The following is an 18,661-nucleotide window of genomic DNA, read 5'->3' as shown; positions in this document are numbered from 1 at the left end:
CAGTTTTCATGGTTTCACAGCATGATCACAGGACTTCGAAAAACTGGAATTTGGTGCTCACATTATTAAGGACCATAGTCTATAGCATATGAGTAGGGAACAAATAAATTCGGTATTCATCATTGGCATACATCAAGTTTTGTGTCGTGTGTAGCTGATGAGTGGAGCAGCACTTCACTGTTGCAGGCAGGTCTAATGGGCACGACTCGATGAGCCATCTTGTTCGCTTCCTTCGTGTCTTGGAATGTTCGGTTTCAAGATTGACGAACAGTAGTCTTTTCATGTTAATCCCCGTTGGCACTTGACTTCTGTTGGACGCTATGATCTCAGCAGGACATTGCGGGTGACTAAGCGCGTCGTATGATGCCGTGCCACTCTCCCAGCGAGAATTCGCCGAGCAGCACTGGTAAGGATGAAACCAGACAGGGCCACAGCGGTAGAGGGCGCTCATCGACTGAACAATTTGCGACGATAGTGAACAAATCTCTACCAAGTGCTGTTCCACTGTCTTTGCACGTGATTCATCTAGTCTGGACCTTGAGGTGTGCGCGTAATGTCTCAACCTACATCAACTCGCCACAAGGGGATGGGCGTTCGTATTATTTACCCATGAAAAGAGACAGAAGTTATATAAGATCAAATCAGCTAAGATTTCAAAATTAACATAATCGGGGATGTAGCTCAAATGGTAGAGCGCTCGCTTTGCATGCGAGAGGCACGGGGTTCGATCCCCCGCATCTCCAGATTTTAGTTTTTTTCCTTCAGAAAGACCATTTTCTAGGCAAACGTTTTCCCTCTGAAGCACAGTTTAAATTCATATGTTCTCACTGTTTCAAAAAAAATCACATGTTCTCCACCTTTACTTCTTCTGGCCCATCTTTGATTAGATTTTTCTAGTCAGACATTTTCCTTCTGAAACCCAATGCTAATTTGCATATTCTCTACTTTCCCATCCCTTCTTTTGGCCCATCATTGATCAGGCTCAGTTCCCTTTCTGAACGTATTTTCTTTGAAGCCCAGCTTCAGTTCAGCCTCTACAGTGTAGCTTTCTCCTTTTCTACCCGGCGGCTGGGCATACCAGGAGGCAGCGTGCGGTTGAGCCGGTGCAGGTGTACCAGCGAGCAGCAAGATATGACCATGTGCATCGTTTTGAGCTGAGTTTCTTGTTGTTGTGTGCCCTGTCCACTTCGAAATTGACCGGAAAAAGATACTACTTTGGGTTCAAATCGATTACTAGTTTGAGCAATATGTTGTATATGCTGCTGAGTGCTGACTGATTTTTTTTTCAACAACTAGATTGTGTATTGTGGTAATCTATGTTAAAATGGATGCATTGTAGATGGGCGAGATGATGGGTAGAAGGATAATGATGATTAGGGGAGCTGTTGTTTTTATTGTTTTTGCTACAATTTTTGTAGATGTAGGTGCTATAAAAAAGAAGAAGAGGAGCACGTATAAGTTATGGGCCAATGCATGAAAGGGATCAACATCGTATTGAATAGCTCAGTAGTAAAATTAGCCAATGCGATGTTACATGTAGAAAATATGTTGAGGTTCAAAAGAGCTCCTTTTTTCGGATGTGTAACATAGAGGGATCGCAACTTGCTAGAAGATAGTGTTCATGCAAGTGTGGAGCAACAAGTGGCGATGTTTTTGCACATCACTGGACATAACGTTCGGAATAGGGTTGTTGCAACCAATTTTGGTACATCATTCTGGAAAATCAACATATACTTTTGGCCAACCACGGCTACTGAGAAATATGCCAAGTCTGGGAATGGTCCCCTCTCTATTAATGTGAGTGAAGAAGTGAGTTGCAAACGTCGCTAAATGTAGGTGAGTCTTCTGCCAAAGCACCACCAAAAAAGGCTAAGGTTGTGCTCATTGAAGATGATCCATTAGTCACCTCTCTCAAAGATGGGTTCAAAATGATGGTTGGTGCTCTTATGAAGTCTGGTGGAGCAGATGATGCTATACCCGATGGCTTGTGGATGCTTTGGCAGTCATAAAGTAATTTGATGATGGACATATAGCTCTATGCTCATCTTGTTGACAGTGGTCACTACTATGCTAAAAAAATGCGAACTTCATGGGCCCATACTTGCGCGGGGTATGCGACACCAGGTATACACCGACCTGGTCGATCTATAGGATCCACCCATATAAGGGCATATAGTGGATCTGCATCTACTTAGTGACAATATCCATAAATGGCTTTGTTTTTGGTAATCGACGAAGATTACCATGTTGATATTCGGGCGCATGGTAAACATCGTAGTCCAAAGGCATTTCGCCGTCTCATTCGGAATAAATATGCTTTTGTACCCTTTCTTTCAAATGTAAAGGGGATTCTGGCACGAATCTCCGCGGTTACTTGTTCAGATTTTACATATTGATCATTTTGCACTAGAATCAAGCAAATCATTCAACTTGGTTTGCAAAAGAGAGAAAGAGGAAAACCTCCCCTAATGCTAATTTAGAAGATTTTGAATGTTTCCTACATCCTCTCCCTCCCGGGTCGCTCTCGCACGGGGCGGCTCCAGAGGGACCCAAAACCCTTGAAAAGAGAGGGTACAAAAGCATGGGGCCGCTACAGCCAAAGGCGGAGGGAGAGGAGAGCGCGCCCCGAACCCCCTTTACATGTGGAGAGGCGGTGTGTTTGTGGTCTTCGTGGCGAGACGGTGCAACATGTCTCGCTGACGAGGAGAGGTATTGATAGGCCGGTTTGGCGCCATCATCGGGCCGGCGGCGGGGAGGTGGTTGGCGGACACGGTGTCTGCGCATGAGAGGGCTCGATTTGGGCCTCATGGATCCGATCTAGACGACAGAGCTGGGCCGCGAGGGCCGCGATATTCTGGTACGACACTCATTAGGAGTGAGCTCTGCTCGCTGGGGCGATGTTCCTGCGGCTGTGTGTAGCTATCTGCTATGCTTGGTGATCGAGGTGGTGGAGGCTGGAGGGAGACAAATGGCATTGCTGCGGGTGTTGCATCATCCGGAGATGAATGGCGCCACAATGGGCGTTGCATCCCGAACTGGAATGGCACCGCGGCAGGTGTTGCATCCTTCCATCCATTGCAAGAAGTGGAAGGAGGGCTACGGGCCTACGACGCACTGGGCTTACCTAGGAGGTGCGATCGGCCATGGATGCAGAGGCTTGCGCGTTGGCTAGCTAGTTTCTAGTTTTGGGCTTGTGCGGCTGAAGCTACCGGTAAGCCGTGCTCCGGTTGTGGCTGGAGCAGTTGACGGCGATGCCTATGGGCGTCGTTTCCTTGTTAAAGGCGTCGATGTAGCAGCTCTCACATACCTTTAGAAAATGCTCCAAGGAAAACCCTAGATCTTGTCTTCCAGATCAAACGATAGCGACGCTACTTGGCGCCATGTTCCCTCTTGGGTCATCGTTTTGGAGATTGATTTAGTAAGAGGGATCCGTGGTTAATGAGGGTGGGCAGCAGGTGCCCTCTTCACATGCAAGAGTGTGAGATGATGGCAGATTCGATGGATGCCACATTTTTCAGTGCGCACTTTGGTAGAGGGAGTAGTAGCTAGCTCGGGTGCCCGACTAGTATTCCGCCTTGCGACGTCTTCTATGTCTTGCCTTTGTTTAGGTTTTTGCCCAGGTTTCCTTAAATCAGTGTGGATCTCTAGCTAGGCCTTTTTATATCTGTTCAATGGATTTAGCAGCTAAGATTAAAGAAAAATCATTCTATTTCTTTATTTTGCTCGATCGCAATGGAGGCGTATACGCGAGCACATCATTCGTCTCATGTATCCAATCCAATGATCGAAAGCATCACCCCAGGCTGGCTGTCCCCGTCTCCATTTCGAATGACATTCCTCGTGCCGTGGGCAGGTGTATAGAAGCAACCTCTCTCTCAATCCTGTCATGGGTTCGACGATTCATGTCACCACGCGAACTTTGCGGGACCACTGCTGATAATTTCTGCTAGATCCAGCAAATGGGTGACAGTCTTTTCCTAATCGTGAAACGGGTTGCGGTTCTTATTAATTCCGGCAGTGATCTTACTATTGTCACGTTCTGGAGCAAAGTACGGTGCAAGTTCCTGTTCTTCACGTCACCGGGAGCAGCTCATTTTCATCAGTAGCGGTGCCAATGCCAACAGCGATGTGACGATACAGCAGTCTACACCATTTCTCACTGGAGCTCACGTCCGATCCCGCGTTCTGCTGCCCCTCGCGCGCCGGTTCGTGACATCAGAAAGGCCCGGAGCATACGGAGGAAATCGACGGAGGCAGCGCAGTGCAGGCTCCTTGCTTTCCCCGGGGCCGGGGTCGTCTTCTTCTCCGGAACCTCCCCCGGCCTCTACCTTCCTGCTTCCAATGGCTTCACTTGGTCAGCCGTCGCCATGCTTTGGTTCGCCTCAGAATTCAGACCAACTCTGCTTATCGATCGCCTTTCTTCCTACCTCAGAAACCGCGCGCGTCCCCATCTTCCTTCTTGCGCGCGTTTTTTCAAGATTGCCCGCTCTCCTTCAACATGTGAACTAGCATCGCATGCATGTTCACTGTGAACATGGCCATTCAGACTATTCTTTTGTCGACTGGAATCTTAACAGCTACACTAGGAGATATCACATACGTATATGCTTGTCCCAAAAACAAGAAGAGCATCATGCTCCTCAAGGAAATATTCCCAGTTCAGAGACCCAGAGGAAAATGCCCTTGCCTCTTGAAGCAACCAGTGACCATGATGAGTCCATGACACAGCTTGCGGTTGCTCCTGAAGGAAAGTTTCATTATACGGGCTATGGAATCATAGTTCGGGTCAACAAACCTAGTGGTCCCTTTGGTCGTCCTCTTTCCGATGATCTACTTGCCTCTATATATAGCAGCAAAACAATCTAGCTGCGCATATTTTCATTCCGTCGCAGATGAACACGACGCACCAAACGCAGAGAAGAAGAATCTCACCCCTGCAAATCGTGGTGTCTACATTAGCAAGAGAGCGCATGGAAGCGCACAGAGCCACTACAGCTACAGGGGGCTCTTTTCTTCCAAAAAATTTTGCAGCTCCTAATTAATTAAAGCATTAAAGAAGCACACAGAACGCCGATCACTAACTACAATAAGATTCCCCACACGAACCAGCCACCACCAAATCGAGCACCACCTAGGCCTAGCTAACGAGCGCGACGCGCATCATACTAGACTAGGACGAAGTCGGCGGCGCGGCGGCCGTCGTCGAAGTTGAGGGCGTAGCTGAGCGCGTCGTAGTGGAAGCTGCTGAAGCGCTCCCGCCTGGCGCCGCCGCCGCGCCACCTGCGCCGCTCCGACTGCAGCCGCCGGACCGCCGCGCGCAGGCGCCAGTACAGGCCCCGCACCAGCTTGCTGCTCCGCCCGCTCGCCACCGCCACCACCCCCGCCTCCACTGCCGCCACCACGGCCGCCATTCCCCTTGCGCGGCTCGATCTGCTGGCTGGCTAGAGCTGCAGACGGTGCTCTCTCCTCTCAGGCTCTACGCCTCTACTCTCCGAGCTGAGCTATGGTGTCCAGTGTACAGTGTGGTAGGTTGCTCGAACTCGAAGCAGGCAGTGTGGGCAGAGAGGATATGGCATAGGTGCGGAGAGAGCGGGGAAAGCGTATATAAGAGCATGTCTAACAGGCCCCGTATAACCCGCCCACCCCGTAAAATTCCGGCGACATACGGGGCAGGCGCGGTTCGGGCCGTCTAGCAGGCCCCGTATTCGGGCCGCCCCGTTTCGGCGGAATACGGGGCCCAGGAAATCGGCCCCTTCGCCCCGTACATATAGTGGGCGCAGGTGCGAGTGAGGGGTTAACCCCTCACCGCAACCCTAGCTCCGCCGCGCGCCGCCGCCTCCTCCTCCCGCTCCGGCGAGCAATTAGCCGCTCCCCGCGCCGCATTCCACCCCCAAGCTAGGATGGACTCCCGCCGCCGCAGTAGGGCATCGCCGGCGAGCGGATCGAAGCGATCCCGCTCGCCGGGACACCGTAGAGGAAGCGTGGCGGCGGCAATGCAAGAGATCCGCCGCCGGCAGCGCGTGGCGCGGCCGGCAAGTACAACGGCGCCGCGTCCGTCCCGGAAAAGCTAATCGACTTCGCGCGGGGCGGCGCCGGTTCATCGAGGATCCGCCGATGAAGCCGATGAGCCGGGCTCAAGTTCGACGAGTGGCGCGCCGATCGGGAGCGCCGCCGCCGGGCGAAAGAGGCTTGGAGCAGCGGGAGCACCAGCGCTAGAAGAGCTCCGCTCGCCGGCGATGACGAGGAGGCCCCGGACTTGTTGAAGGAGCTACGGCAGCTCCCGAAGGACGACGCCAAGAGGAAGAGGGCAATCGAGGAAGAGGTGGCGGCGGCCATCGCCGCCGCGAAGGAGGCGGAGTTGCGGGAGGCGGAGGCGGAGGCGGACTCGTACCTAGTCGACCTCCCCGAGTAGGATCGCGCATTCTGGATGTAGAATCAATGAAATCCGTAGTATGATCAATGAAATCCGTAGTATGATTCATTGAAATCGAACTTCCCGGGGTTTTTATTTTTGAAAATACGGGGCGAAATACGGGTTCTGCTAGACGGAATGCCTCTTTCGTTGCCAACTTTTGGATACGGGGCGAAAAAGCAGCCAGATACGGGACAGAAATATAAGGGGCCTGCTAGACATGCTCTAACGAACGAACGACCTGCCAAGCCTTTTTGCTCCGCGCGCGCATCGCCCTTTCAACGCCTCTGCCTGGTTCCGTTAATGTTGTGCGAGGGTAGTACTACGGCACGGGTCCACGGTACTGCCACTCCAGGGCTCCATTTCACTACCATCATGAGTGAGGTGGGTAGGTAGCAGGAATGCAAGCCCACTTTCACCCAAGGTATTTTTGCCCGTTTTGAGAGACAATGCAGACTAGGCTAAGGGTTCCTGGGTAGAAAAAGTATAGGATTGAAATGTCACGACTAATTGAATTCTATGAGAAAATGAGGTGTGTTTGATTGTAGCAAAAAAAAATTCCATGAGGTCATACTTCATGTTTTTTTTCCTATATGATTTACACTAGAAGATTACTATTGCATATGTTCTTATGAATCAAATAACTTGTGTAGGAAATTTTTCCATAGAATTCAAATTCTACACAATTCATATACAAATCATATGAATTAAAAGAGCCCTAAAACAAATGCAAATCTTAAACGGTGTCAGTATGTAGTAAAATTTACAGTTCTAAGTTAGGGAAACACTTTTAGCACAACTTTCTGTGTTTAGCTTCTTCTTAACCGCAAAATGCCTCTGGCCAATATGGTAGGATATGGTCATGGCCTTGGTTATTTGGTATGAGACTCATCGATGTCCATACATGATGTGCCTTTTTGTGAAAATATTTTTTTCAAATGTAATCAGAGCGGCGGCGGGAAGATCCGGTCGTGGGGATGGGTTTGGCGGCAGCCGAAGGTGGTACGGTTACGAAGATGGGGATAGATTTGCTCCTCAGCCGGCCGCCGAGAAAATATAGGAGGGGATGGGGGATTTTTGCTCCTCAATTAGCTATATATGTGCCCCTAACCGATTTAGGGTTTCAGCTAGAGTCGGCCCTTTCGGTTAGCGGCGCAAATTTGTTTCTCTCAAGAGTTTTAGGGATCGGTTAGAGATGCTCTTATATATGTCTAAGTGATTTCAACATGTGCGCGTTGACTGATGCCACATGAGCAATCCTTTTCAAATAAGTCCCTGCAAAATTTTCTCTTTTAATAATCTTATAACCTGTGGTGGTAAGTGGTAACTTGGTAAAGTGCAGCTTCGCCTCTACGGTCCTAGCGCAGCTGTATGCTCAGGAGGGCAAAGGACATGCAGCGGGGCAGGAAATGGGAGCACTTGATTTGGACAACGGGTCATGGACTGTACCATCGGGTCACATGGGCGCACCGAGACACTGTGGCGAGTGTGGATTCGCAAGAATTTCTTTGCGGTGATTCCCTTCCCCCTAGCTCCTCTGCGGCTCGGATTCTTGGGCCAGCGACCTTGGATTTTCACGTCGCCGTCAGCTTTGAAGCCAGCGGCAGTGGATTCCTGACATGGAAATTCCAAAGGAAATAGGTTTCCAACAGTGAGCTCGTTCGCCATCGCTGCAGGTTTTCGGAGCACCGCCGCAGGAGCGAGTAATCGGCAGCGTGACTTCGACTGCCTGCTTTTCTTTTTCCCGATTAACTGCACGCGCTCAGACGCTCGGTATGGATTGATAGAGCCAGGAACAGTTTGCAATTGAAGAATCGGCAGTAGAAATCGAATTGCATCCCGTGCGGTCCTGCCGCCCGTATTGATTGACGGAGCAGGTGGCATCTCGCTTCCGATAATTGAGAGCGCGGCGAGCTCGTGGCGTCAATGCACGAGTCTTCTTCTCTGTCAGAGCAAATGGTCCTAGTAGAAAATTAGCACCGCCAGATCATCATAATACCACAGCCAGCGATTTTTTTTAGTTGCCGAGTTGATCTTGGACTCTGAAATCGAGCGCACACAGCCATTTTTTTTTGGGTCCTCCTCTCGAGTCTCGACGGATGCGTGCATGAATCCTATAGCTGCTCGTGTTCTTGGGAGCGGCTGAAATGCAATCCGATCGCGACGTCATGGATGAATATTGTTTGTTAGGACAATATGCTGGTTGTATTTCCAGGGGCCAAATGCCACAATATATAGTACATGTACAAGTGTATATATGCAGAAAACTTCCTAACATATGGAGAAACTACAATATACAGATATATACATCTAACACCCCCCTTAAACTCATGGTAGATTCACAACACTGAGTTTGGAGAGTAAGAAATCATGCTGCGCTCGAGTCTGTGCCTTCGTAAAGAAATCCGCCAACTGCAAATCTGAAGGCACATAATGAACCGCAACAACATCATCCCGTACTCGTGCACGTGTGTAAAAAGCATCAACACCGATATGCTTGGTCAGCTCATCCTTGACCGGATCACGTGCAATACCGATAGCACTCGTACTTGTCGGACAAAAGTGGAGTGAGTGTCGTAACAGAGACCCCAAAATCTGCAAGCAACCACCGTAACCAAGTCACCTCAGCAATCAACAAAGCCATAGCCCGCAACTCAGCCTCAACACTCGAACGGGTACTGCTGGTTCTGTGCCTGGCTCTTCTGGCACCGCGCGACCACCACCTTCCACACAGTCAGGTACGTCATCTCCGTGGTATCTGGATTCTGGAGCTTCTTTTCATATGACCTATGTGTCTTCTATTCTTTCTGCTCTTCGCTCTCTTGTTTCGTCTGTTCGTGTTATCACGGCTGATGGTACCTCTCTCCTTGTTTCCAGTCGAGACACCCTTTCTACTACCTCTTTCTCTATTCCTGATGTTTCTCATATTCCTAGTCTTAAGATGAACCTGTTTTCCGCTAGTCAGCTTACTGATTCTGGTTGTCGCGTCATTCTTGACGCTGATTCTTGTGCTGTTAATGACCGCCGTACACAGGCCCTGGTTGGAGCTGGCCCTCGCAGCCTTGAGTCCCCGGGGCTCTGGGAGTTAGACCGGCTTCGCGTTCCTTCTGCCGCCACTTCATCCGCCGGCTCTCCGCGGTTGCTCGCTTCTATCACCGGATCTTTTCAGCAGGTGGCATCATCGGCTGGGTCACCTCTGTGGCTCCCGTTTATCGCCATTAGTTCGTCGTGGTCTTCTGGGGTCTATCTCAGGAGATGTGTCTTTGCATTCGTGTCAGGGTTGTAGGCTAGGCAAACAGATTCAGCTTCCCTATCCTACTAGTGCGTCTGTATCTCAGCGACCTTTTGATTTAGTTTATTCGGATGTTTGGGGTCCGGCTCCCTTTCCTTCGAAAGGGGGTCTGATGGCGTGTAATTCACACGTTCGTTGGGAACCCCAAGAGGAAGGTATGATGCGCACAGCAGCAAGTTTTCCCTCAGAAAGAAACCAAGGTTTATCGAACCAGGAGGAGCCAAGAAGCACGTTGAAGGTTGATGGTGGCGGGATGTAGTGCGGCGCAACACCGTGGATTCCGGCGCCAACGTGGAACCCGCACAACACAACCAAAGTACTTTGCCCCAACGAAACAAATGAGGTTGTCAATCTCACCGGCTTGCTCGTAACAAAGGATTAACCGTATTGTGTGGAAGATGATTGTTTGCGAGAAAACGAGTAAAAACAAGTATTGCGAGCAGATTTGTATTTCAGTATTAAAAGAATGGACCGGGGTCCACAGCTCACTAGAGGTGTCTCTCCCATAAGATAAAAGCATGTTGGGTGAACAAATTACGGTCGGGCAATTGACAAATAGAGAGAGCATAACAATGCACATACATGTCATGATAAGTATAGTGAGATTTAATTGGGCATTACGACAAAGTACATAGACCGCCATCCAACCGCATCTATGCCTAAAAAGTCCACCTTCAGGTTATCGTCCGAACCCCTTCCAAGTATTAAGTTGCAAAGCAACGTGACAATTGCATTAAGTATGGTGCGTAATGTAATCAACAACTACATCCTTAGACATAGCATCAATGTTTTATCCCTAGTGGCAACAAAGACAAAGACAACCTTAGAACTTTCGTCACTCGTCCCGTGTATCAATGCAGGCATGAACCCACTATCGAGCATAAATACTCCCTCTTGGAGTTAAGAGCAAAAACTTGGCCGAGCCTCTACTAATAACGGAGAGCATGCAAGATCATAAACAACACATAGGTAATAACTTGATAATTAACATAACATGGTATTCTCTATCCATCGGATCCCGACAAACACAACATATAGTATTACAGATAGATGATCTTGATCATGTTAGGCAGCTCACAAGATCCAACAATGAAGCACAATGAGGAGAAGACAACCATCTAGCTACTGCTATGGACCCATAGTCCAGGGGTGAACTACTCACTCATCACTCCGGAGGCGACCATGGCGGTGTAGAGTCCTCCGGGAGATGAATCCCCTCTCCGGCAGGGTGCCGGAGGAGATCTCCGTAATCCCCCGAGATGGGATTGGCGGCGGCGGCGTCTCTGGAAGGTTTTCCGTATCGTGGTTCTTCGCATCAGGGGTTTCGCGACGGAGGCTTTAAGTAGGCGGAAGGGCAACGTGGGGGGCCACACGAGGGCCCCACACCACAGGTCAGCGCGGCCAAGGCCTGGGCCGCACCGCCCTATGGTGGTGGCCCCTCGTGGCCCCACTTCGACTCCTCTTCGGTCTTCCGGAAGCTTCGTGGCAAAATAGGACCCTGGGTTTTGATTTCGTCCAATTTCGAGAATATTTCGTTACTAGGATTTCGAAACCAAAAACAGCAGAAAACAAAGAATCGGCTCTTCGGCATCTTGTTAATAGGTTAGTTCCGTAAAATGCACGAATATGACATAAAGTGTGCATAAAACATGTAGGTATCATCAATAATATGGCATGGAACATAAGAAATTATCGATACGTCGGAGACGTATCGGCATCCCCAAGCTTAGTTCCGCTCGTCCCGAGCAGGTAAAACGATAACAAAGATAATTTCTGAAGTGACATGCCATCATAACCTTGATCATACTATTTGTAAACATATGTAATGAATGCAGCGATCAAAACAATGGTAATGACATGAGTAAACAAGTGAATCATAAAGCAAAGACTTTTCATGAATAGTACTTCAAGACAAGCATCAATAAGTCTTGCATAAGAGTTAATTCATAAAGCAATAAATCAAAGTAAAGGTATTGAAGCAACACAAAGGAAGATTAAGTTTCAGCGGTTGCTTTCAACTTGTAACATGTATATCTCATGGATAATTGTCAACATAGAGTAATATAACAAATGCAATATGCAAGTATGTAGGAATCAATGCACAGTTCACACAAGTGTTTGCTTCTTAAGGTGGAGAGAGATAGGTGAACTGACTCAACATAAAGGTAAAGAGAATTGTCCTTCAAAGAGGAAAGCATCGATTGCTATATTTGTGCTAGAGCTTTTATTTTGAAAACATGAAACAATTTTGTCAACGGTAGTAATAAAGCACATGAGTTATGAAAATTATATCTTACAAGTTGCAAGCCTCATGCATAGTATACTAATAGTGCCCGCACCTTGTCCTAATTAGCTTGGACTACCGGATCATTGCAATACACATGTTTTAACCAAGTGTCACAATGGGGTACCTCCATGCCGCCCGTACAAAGGTCTAAGGAGAAAGCTCGCATTTTGGATTTCTCGCTTTTGATTATTCTCAACTTAGACATCCATACCGGGACAACATGGACAACAGATAATGGACTCCTCTTTAATGCATAAGCATGTGGCAACAATTATTATTCTCATATGAGATTGAGGATATATGTCCAAAACTGAAACTTCCACCATGAATCATGGCTTTAGTTAGCGGCCCAATGTTCTTCTCTAACAATATGCATGCTCCAACCATTAAGGTGGTAGATCTCTCTTACTTCGGACAAGACGGACATGCATAGCAACTCACATGATATTCAACAAAGAATAGTTGATGGCGTCCCCGAAGCATGGTTATCGCACAACAAGCAACTTAATAAGAGATAAAGTGCATAAGTACATATTCAATACCACAATAGTTTTTAAGCTATTTGTCCCATGAGCTATATATTGTAAAGGTGAATGATGGAATTTTAAAGGTAGCACTCAAGCAATTTACTTTGGAATGGCGGATAAATACCATGTAGTAGGTAGGTATGGTGGACACAAATGGCATAGTGGTTGGCTCAAGTATTTTGGATGCATGAGAAGTATTCCCTCTCGATACAAGGTTTAGGCTAGCAAGGTTATTTGAAACAAACACAAGGATGAACGGTACAGCAAAACTCACATAAAAGACATATTGTAAACATTATAAGACTCTACACCGTCTTCCTTGTTGTTCAAAACTCAATACTAGATATTATCTAGACTCTAGAGAAACCAAATATGCAAACCAAATTAGCAAGCTCTAAGTGTTTCTTCATTAATGGGTGCAAAGTATATGATGCAAGAGCTTAAACATGAGCACAACAATTGCCAAGTATCAAATTATCCAAGACATTTTAGAGTTACTACATGCAGTATTTTCCAATTCCAACCATATAACAATTTAACGAAGAAGAAACTTCGCCATGAATACTATCAGTAGAGCCTAAGGACATACTTGTCCATATGCTACAGCGGAGCGTGTCTCTCTCCCATAAAGTGAATGCTAGGATCCATTTTATTCAAACAAAACAAAAACAAAAACAAACCGACGCTCCAAGCAAAGTGCATAAGATGTGACGGAATAAAAATATAGTTTCAGGGGAGGAACCTGATAATGTTGTCGATGAAGAAGGGGATGCCTTGGGCATCCCCAAGCTTAGACGCTTGAGTCTTCTTAGAATATGCAGGGGTGAACCACCGGGGCATCCCCAAGCTTAGAGCTTTCACTCTCCTTGATCATATTGTATCATACTCCTTTCTTGATCCTTGAAAACTTTCTCCACACCAAACTCGAAACAACTCATTAGAGGGTTAGTGCATAATAAAAATTAACATGTTCAGAGGTGACACAATCATTCTTAACACTTCTGGACATTGCATAAAGCTACTGGACATTAATGGATCAAAGAAATTCATCCAACATAGCAAAAGAGGCAATGCGAAATAAAAGGCAGAATCTGTCAAAACAGAACAGTCCGTAAAGATGGATTTTATTAGGGCACCAGACTTGCTCAAATGAAAATGCCCAAATTGAATGAAAGTTGCGTACATATCTGAGGATCACTCACGTAAATTGGCTTAATTTTCTGAGTTACCTACACAGAATTAGACCCAGATTCGTGACAGCCAAAGAAATCTGTTTCTCGCGCAGTAATCCAAATCTAGTATTTACTTTACTATCAAAGACTTTACTTGGCACAACAAAACATAAAACTAAGATAAGGAGAGGTTGCTACAGTAGTAAACAACTTCCAAGACTAAAATATAAAATAAAAATACTGTAGTAAAAACATGGGTTGTCTCCCATAAGCGCTTTTCTTTAACGCCTTTCAGCTAGGCGCAGAAAGTGTATCTCAAGTGTTATCGCGAGATGGAGCATTGATATCATAAGCTCCCCCATTTGTAGTGGTACTAAGGGCTTTGTCAATTTTAGGCCTATAATAATATTTCTTTGGTTTAGGCACTTTAGAGACATACATAAACTTTTGCTCCTTTCCCACATAAGCTTTCTCTCTAAACTGTAAAGATGAAAAGGTTGAACCCAAGGTTCCCATAGCTTTTTCAAGTTCGCGAATCCTATTAATTTGATTATCATGGTAAACACAAGTTCCTAGGACATTAATTCTTTCATCAATTCCTCCTAAGGATTTATCAAGTTTGTCAGTTTTATCAAGTAACATCTCCAACTTAGTTTCAACACTAAAATTTTTCTCTATGGTTTCCAATTTTTTCATAACATCCTCAAGGGAGGTTTCAATTTTAGTTTCATTAACGGGTGGTGTTCCAAATAAACTCTCAATAATGCAACTAGCTTCTAAAGCGGGAGCGCCTAGGAAGTTACCTCCAGACGAGACAATCAAGAACATATCTATTCCAGCTAGAGATACCAACATAAAAATTCCAGAGTAGGATAGTGGTGGAGTGTTTCTTAGTACACCTATTATGGGCATCACTAATTCTATACCAAGCATCTTTTAAACATTCTCCCCCTTGTTGCTTAAACGAACGAACTTCAACTTCGGGATTACTCATTTTAGCAGTAGTAAATAAAGCAAACTAGATAAAATAAATGCAAGTAACTAATTTTTTTGTGTTTTTGATATAGAGTGCAAGACAATAAATAAAGTAAAGCTAGCAACTAATTTTTTTGTGTTTTGATATAATGCAGCAAACAAAGTAGTAAATAAAATAAAGCAAGACAAAAACAAAGTAAAGAGATTGAGAAGTGGAGACTCCCCTTGCAGCGTGTCTTGATCTCCCCGGCAACGGCGCCAGAAAATATGCTTGATGGCGTGTAATTCATACGTTCGTTGGGAACCCCAAGAGGAAGGTATGATGCGCACAGCAGCAAGTTTTTCCTCGAAAAGAAACCAAGGTTTATCGAACCAGGGAGGAGCCAAGAAGCACGTTGAAGGTTGATGGCGGCGGGATGTAGTGCGGCGCAACACCAGGGATTCCGGCGCCAACGTGGAACCCGCACAACACAACCAAAGTACTTTGCCCCAACGAAACAGAGTGAGGTTGTCAATCTCACCGGCTTGCTGTAAGAAAGGATTAACCGTATTGTGTGGAAGATGATTGTTTGCGAGAGAAAACGAGTAAAACAAGTATTGCAGCAGATTTGTATTTCGAGTATAAAAGAATGGACCGGGGTCCACAGTTCACTAGAGGTGTCTCTCCCATAAGATAAAAGCATGTTGGGTGAACAAATTACAGTCGGGCAATTGACAAATAGAGAGGGCATAACAATGCACATACATGTCATGATAAGTATAGTGAGATTTAATTGGGCATTACGACAAAGTACATAGACCGCCATCCAACTGCATCTATGCCTAAAAAATCCACCTTCAGGTTATCATCCGAACCCCTTCCAGTATTAAGTTGCAAAGCAACAGACAATTGCATTAAGTATGGTGCGTAATGTAATCAACAACTACATCCTTAGACATAGCATCAATGTTTTATCCCTTGTGGCAACAGACACAGCACAACCTTAGAACTTTCGTCACATCGTCCCGGTATCAATGCGGGCATGAACCCACTATCGAGCATAAATACTCCCTCTTGGAGTTAAGAGCAAAAACTTGGCCGAGCCTCTACTAATAACGGAGAGCATGCAAGATCATAAACAACACATAGGTAATAACTTGATAATTAACATAACATGGTATTCTCTATCCATCGGATCCCGACAAACACAACATATAGTATTACGGATAGATGATCTTGATCATGTTAGGCAGCTCACAAGATCCAACAATGAAGCACAATGAGGAGAAGACAACCATCTAGCTACTGCTATGGACCCATAGTCCAGGGGTGAACTACTCACTCATCACTCCGGAGGCGACCATGGCGGTGTAGAGTCCTCCGGGAGATGAATCCCCTCTCCGGCGGGGTGCCGGAGGAGATCTCCAGAATCCCCCGAGATGGGATTGGCGGCGGCGGCGTCTCTGGAAGGTTTTCCGTATCGTGGTTCTTCGCATCAGGGGTTTCGCGACGGAGGCTTTAAGTAGGCGGAAGGGCAACGTGGGGGGCCACACGAGGGCCCCACACCACAGGTCGGCGCGGCCAAGGCCTGGGCCGCGCCGCCCTATGGTGGCGGCCCCTCGTGGCCCCCACTTCGACTCCTCTTCGGTCTTCCGGAAGCTTCGTGGCAAAATAGGACCCTGGGTTTTGATTTCGTCCAATTCCGAGAATATTTCGTTACTAGGATTTCTGAAACCAAAAACAGCGAGAAAACGACAAGCTGGCTCTTCGGCATCTTGTTAATAGGTTAGTTCCAAAAAATGCACGAATATGACATAAAGTGTGCATAAAACATGAAGGTATCATCAATAATATGGCATGGAACATAAGAAATTATCGATACGTCGGAGACGTATCAGGGTCATCGATACTATATTTTGTTTATTGATGATTTTTCGCGATACACCTGGTTGTTTCTTATGCACTCTCGCAGTGAGGTGCTTTCTATTTATCAGAGTTTTGCAGCCATGGTTCGTACTCAGTATTCCACGCCTATTCGTGTGTTTCGTGCTGACTACTGCAGGAGAGTATATCTCCCAGCACACTGCGTGGTGTTCTTGCTGAGCGAGGGCACCCTTGCCCGAGTTCTCATGTCCCGGCGCCCATGCTCAAAATGGTGTCGCCGAGCGTAAGCATCGTCATATTCTTGAGACTACCCGTGCTATGATGATTGCTTCCTCTCTTCCGCCGCATTTCTGGGCTGAGGCTGTCGCTACGTCGACTTACCTCATTAGCATGCAGCCTTCTGCTGCCCTTCAAGGTGGCATTCCTCTCGAGCGTCTTTCTGGTTGCTTTCCAGATTACTTGACAGACCGCGCATGTGGACGCGCATGAAGGCAGCGAAATCAGGGTTTCGCGCCATCAAAGATCACCGGGCAGCGAGGGATCGCAACATAGCCCGAGGAAGACTTAGCTATCTTTTTTCTCTTTTTTTTTTTTTTGCTTTTTTTTACCTCAGATTGAAATCAACTGCTGGGCCAATCGTGGGCGAAGCTGGCGGGCGGCCCAATCTAGCGACGCAGAGGCCTGGCGGATCGGGGAGTGAAGCCAGCAGCGCGGAGAGCACGCGTCGGGGCTGGCGGCGCGGGCGCAGACCGGATCGGGGAGCAGGCGTCGTCGGGGCTGGCGGAAGCAGGAGCAGAGCGGGGCAGGCGGCCTCGCGCGGGGGATCGAGGCGGACGGCCGCGGAATCGAAATCGGGCGGCGCGAATCGAAGGCGGACAACGCGAAATCGAAGGCGGGCCGCGGAATCGAAGACGGGCGGCGGAATCGGGGCGGGCAGGCCGGGGAATCGAGGAGGAGAATAGGGAATCGAGGAGGAGAACGGATCGGGGAATTGAGGAGGAGAACAGCCACGTACGGGAGATCGAGACGAGGACGACGGCTACGCACGGAACAAGCCTTCAGAAGGACCAATTTTGCCTGATACCATCTTAGGGCTTGTATTATCAGGGGCCAAAGGCCACAATATATAGTACATGTACAGGTGCATACATGCAGAAGTCCTCCAACATATAGGGAAACTACAATATACAGATATATACATCTAACAGTTTCGTCCTCCTCTTGACGGACGCGTCTCGTGTTCGCGATTGAAATATGATCCGATCCGGCAGTTTTAAGAAATGAACCTTTGATAGTCTTGCACTCAGATTAAGTGGGCATGGTTATTTCGACTTCAATACGATCCAAGATATTTTTGTTGAAAATTCATGCGGCAAGAATGTTCGTCCCTTGGCGGGGAAAGTATACTGATTCCGCGGAATCCTCGCCCAACTCTCCCAGCCAGTGACACTGGCACGCAAAGCCATTGACCGGCTGCACAGTTGCTTTTCGCGGTTCTCGTTCTTCAGGGGCCATTCCAACTCAACAGATCACAGTGCGTAGCTTTGTCCGTCTGGTGTTCTTTTATGATTACCTTAAGGCATCATCGTCGGGCCTTTCAGAGAAAAAGGGAAGCATAAAAGAGAGAAGGGATCTATCGTTAATCAAGACGCTTTTGGATGATGATCTATCTTATCCCGTCCGGCGGTCTCCGAATTTACATTTGGATGGTCGGCAGGATCCTGTTCTCCTCGTCGAAGGATAAATTGAGTGGAGAAAGAAGAAAGCTGCAAAGGAGGTCTGAACGATGATTCAGGATCACGGAATAATCTTTTTTTTTCGAGAGCACGCGCAAAGCGTGCCTTATCTTTATAGAAGAGAGCAACAATATTTCTAAGACTCGGTGACCCGATGCGAACATCAGACCTGAGAACCCACTCACGCCCTAACTCCGCCTATGCCTACTCTCTCGCGACATCTAACCTCCTAGCTCTCTTCGCTCTCTCCCACAGATGGAACTCGTCTCTGATCTCCTGTAGCATTTGATCAACATCCTTCTGCTCCTTGTGTTCCCGAAAGCCCTCGCGTTCCGCTGCTTCCACAGCGTCCAAGCCGTGCAAATCACTATGGAGTCAAAGCGTTTCCTATCGATC

At 47.4% G+C, this 18,661-nt stretch overlaps 1 protein-coding gene and 1 non-coding gene across 2 annotated transcripts; one reads left to right on the top strand and one right to left on the bottom strand.

Moving 5' to 3' along the window:
- The first annotated feature begins 670 nt into the window (after nucleotides 1-670).
- TRNAA-UGC lies at nucleotides 671-743 on the top strand. The gene has a single exon. It is a non-coding gene; the product is annotated as a tRNA-Ala (tRNA).
- A 4,197-nt stretch (nucleotides 744-4,940) lies between these two features.
- LOC124687558 lies at nucleotides 4,941-5,411 on the bottom strand. Its single transcript, XM_047221331.1, has one exon. The coding sequence runs from the start codon at nucleotides 5,409-5,411 to the stop codon at nucleotides 5,166-5,168; it is 246 nt and encodes an 81-aa protein (XP_047077287.1). The 3' UTR covers nucleotides 4,941-5,165.
- Nucleotides 5,412-18,661: the final 13,250 nt, after the last annotated feature.

This window comes from Lolium rigidum, chromosome 2 (genome assembly GCF_022539505.1).
Source record: "Lolium rigidum isolate FL_2022 chromosome 2, APGP_CSIRO_Lrig_0.1, whole genome shotgun sequence".
NCBI classification, from domain to species: Eukaryota; Viridiplantae; Streptophyta; class Magnoliopsida; order Poales; family Poaceae; genus Lolium; species Lolium rigidum.
This window is presented reverse-complemented; position numbering and strand designations above follow the sequence as displayed.

Bases quoted from the DNA above. Each gene is read 5' to 3' on its own strand.
- LOC124687558 (XM_047221331.1), bottom strand. From the start codon at position 5,411: ATGGCGGCCGTGGTGGCGGCAGTGGAGGCGGGGGTGGTGGCGGTGGCG.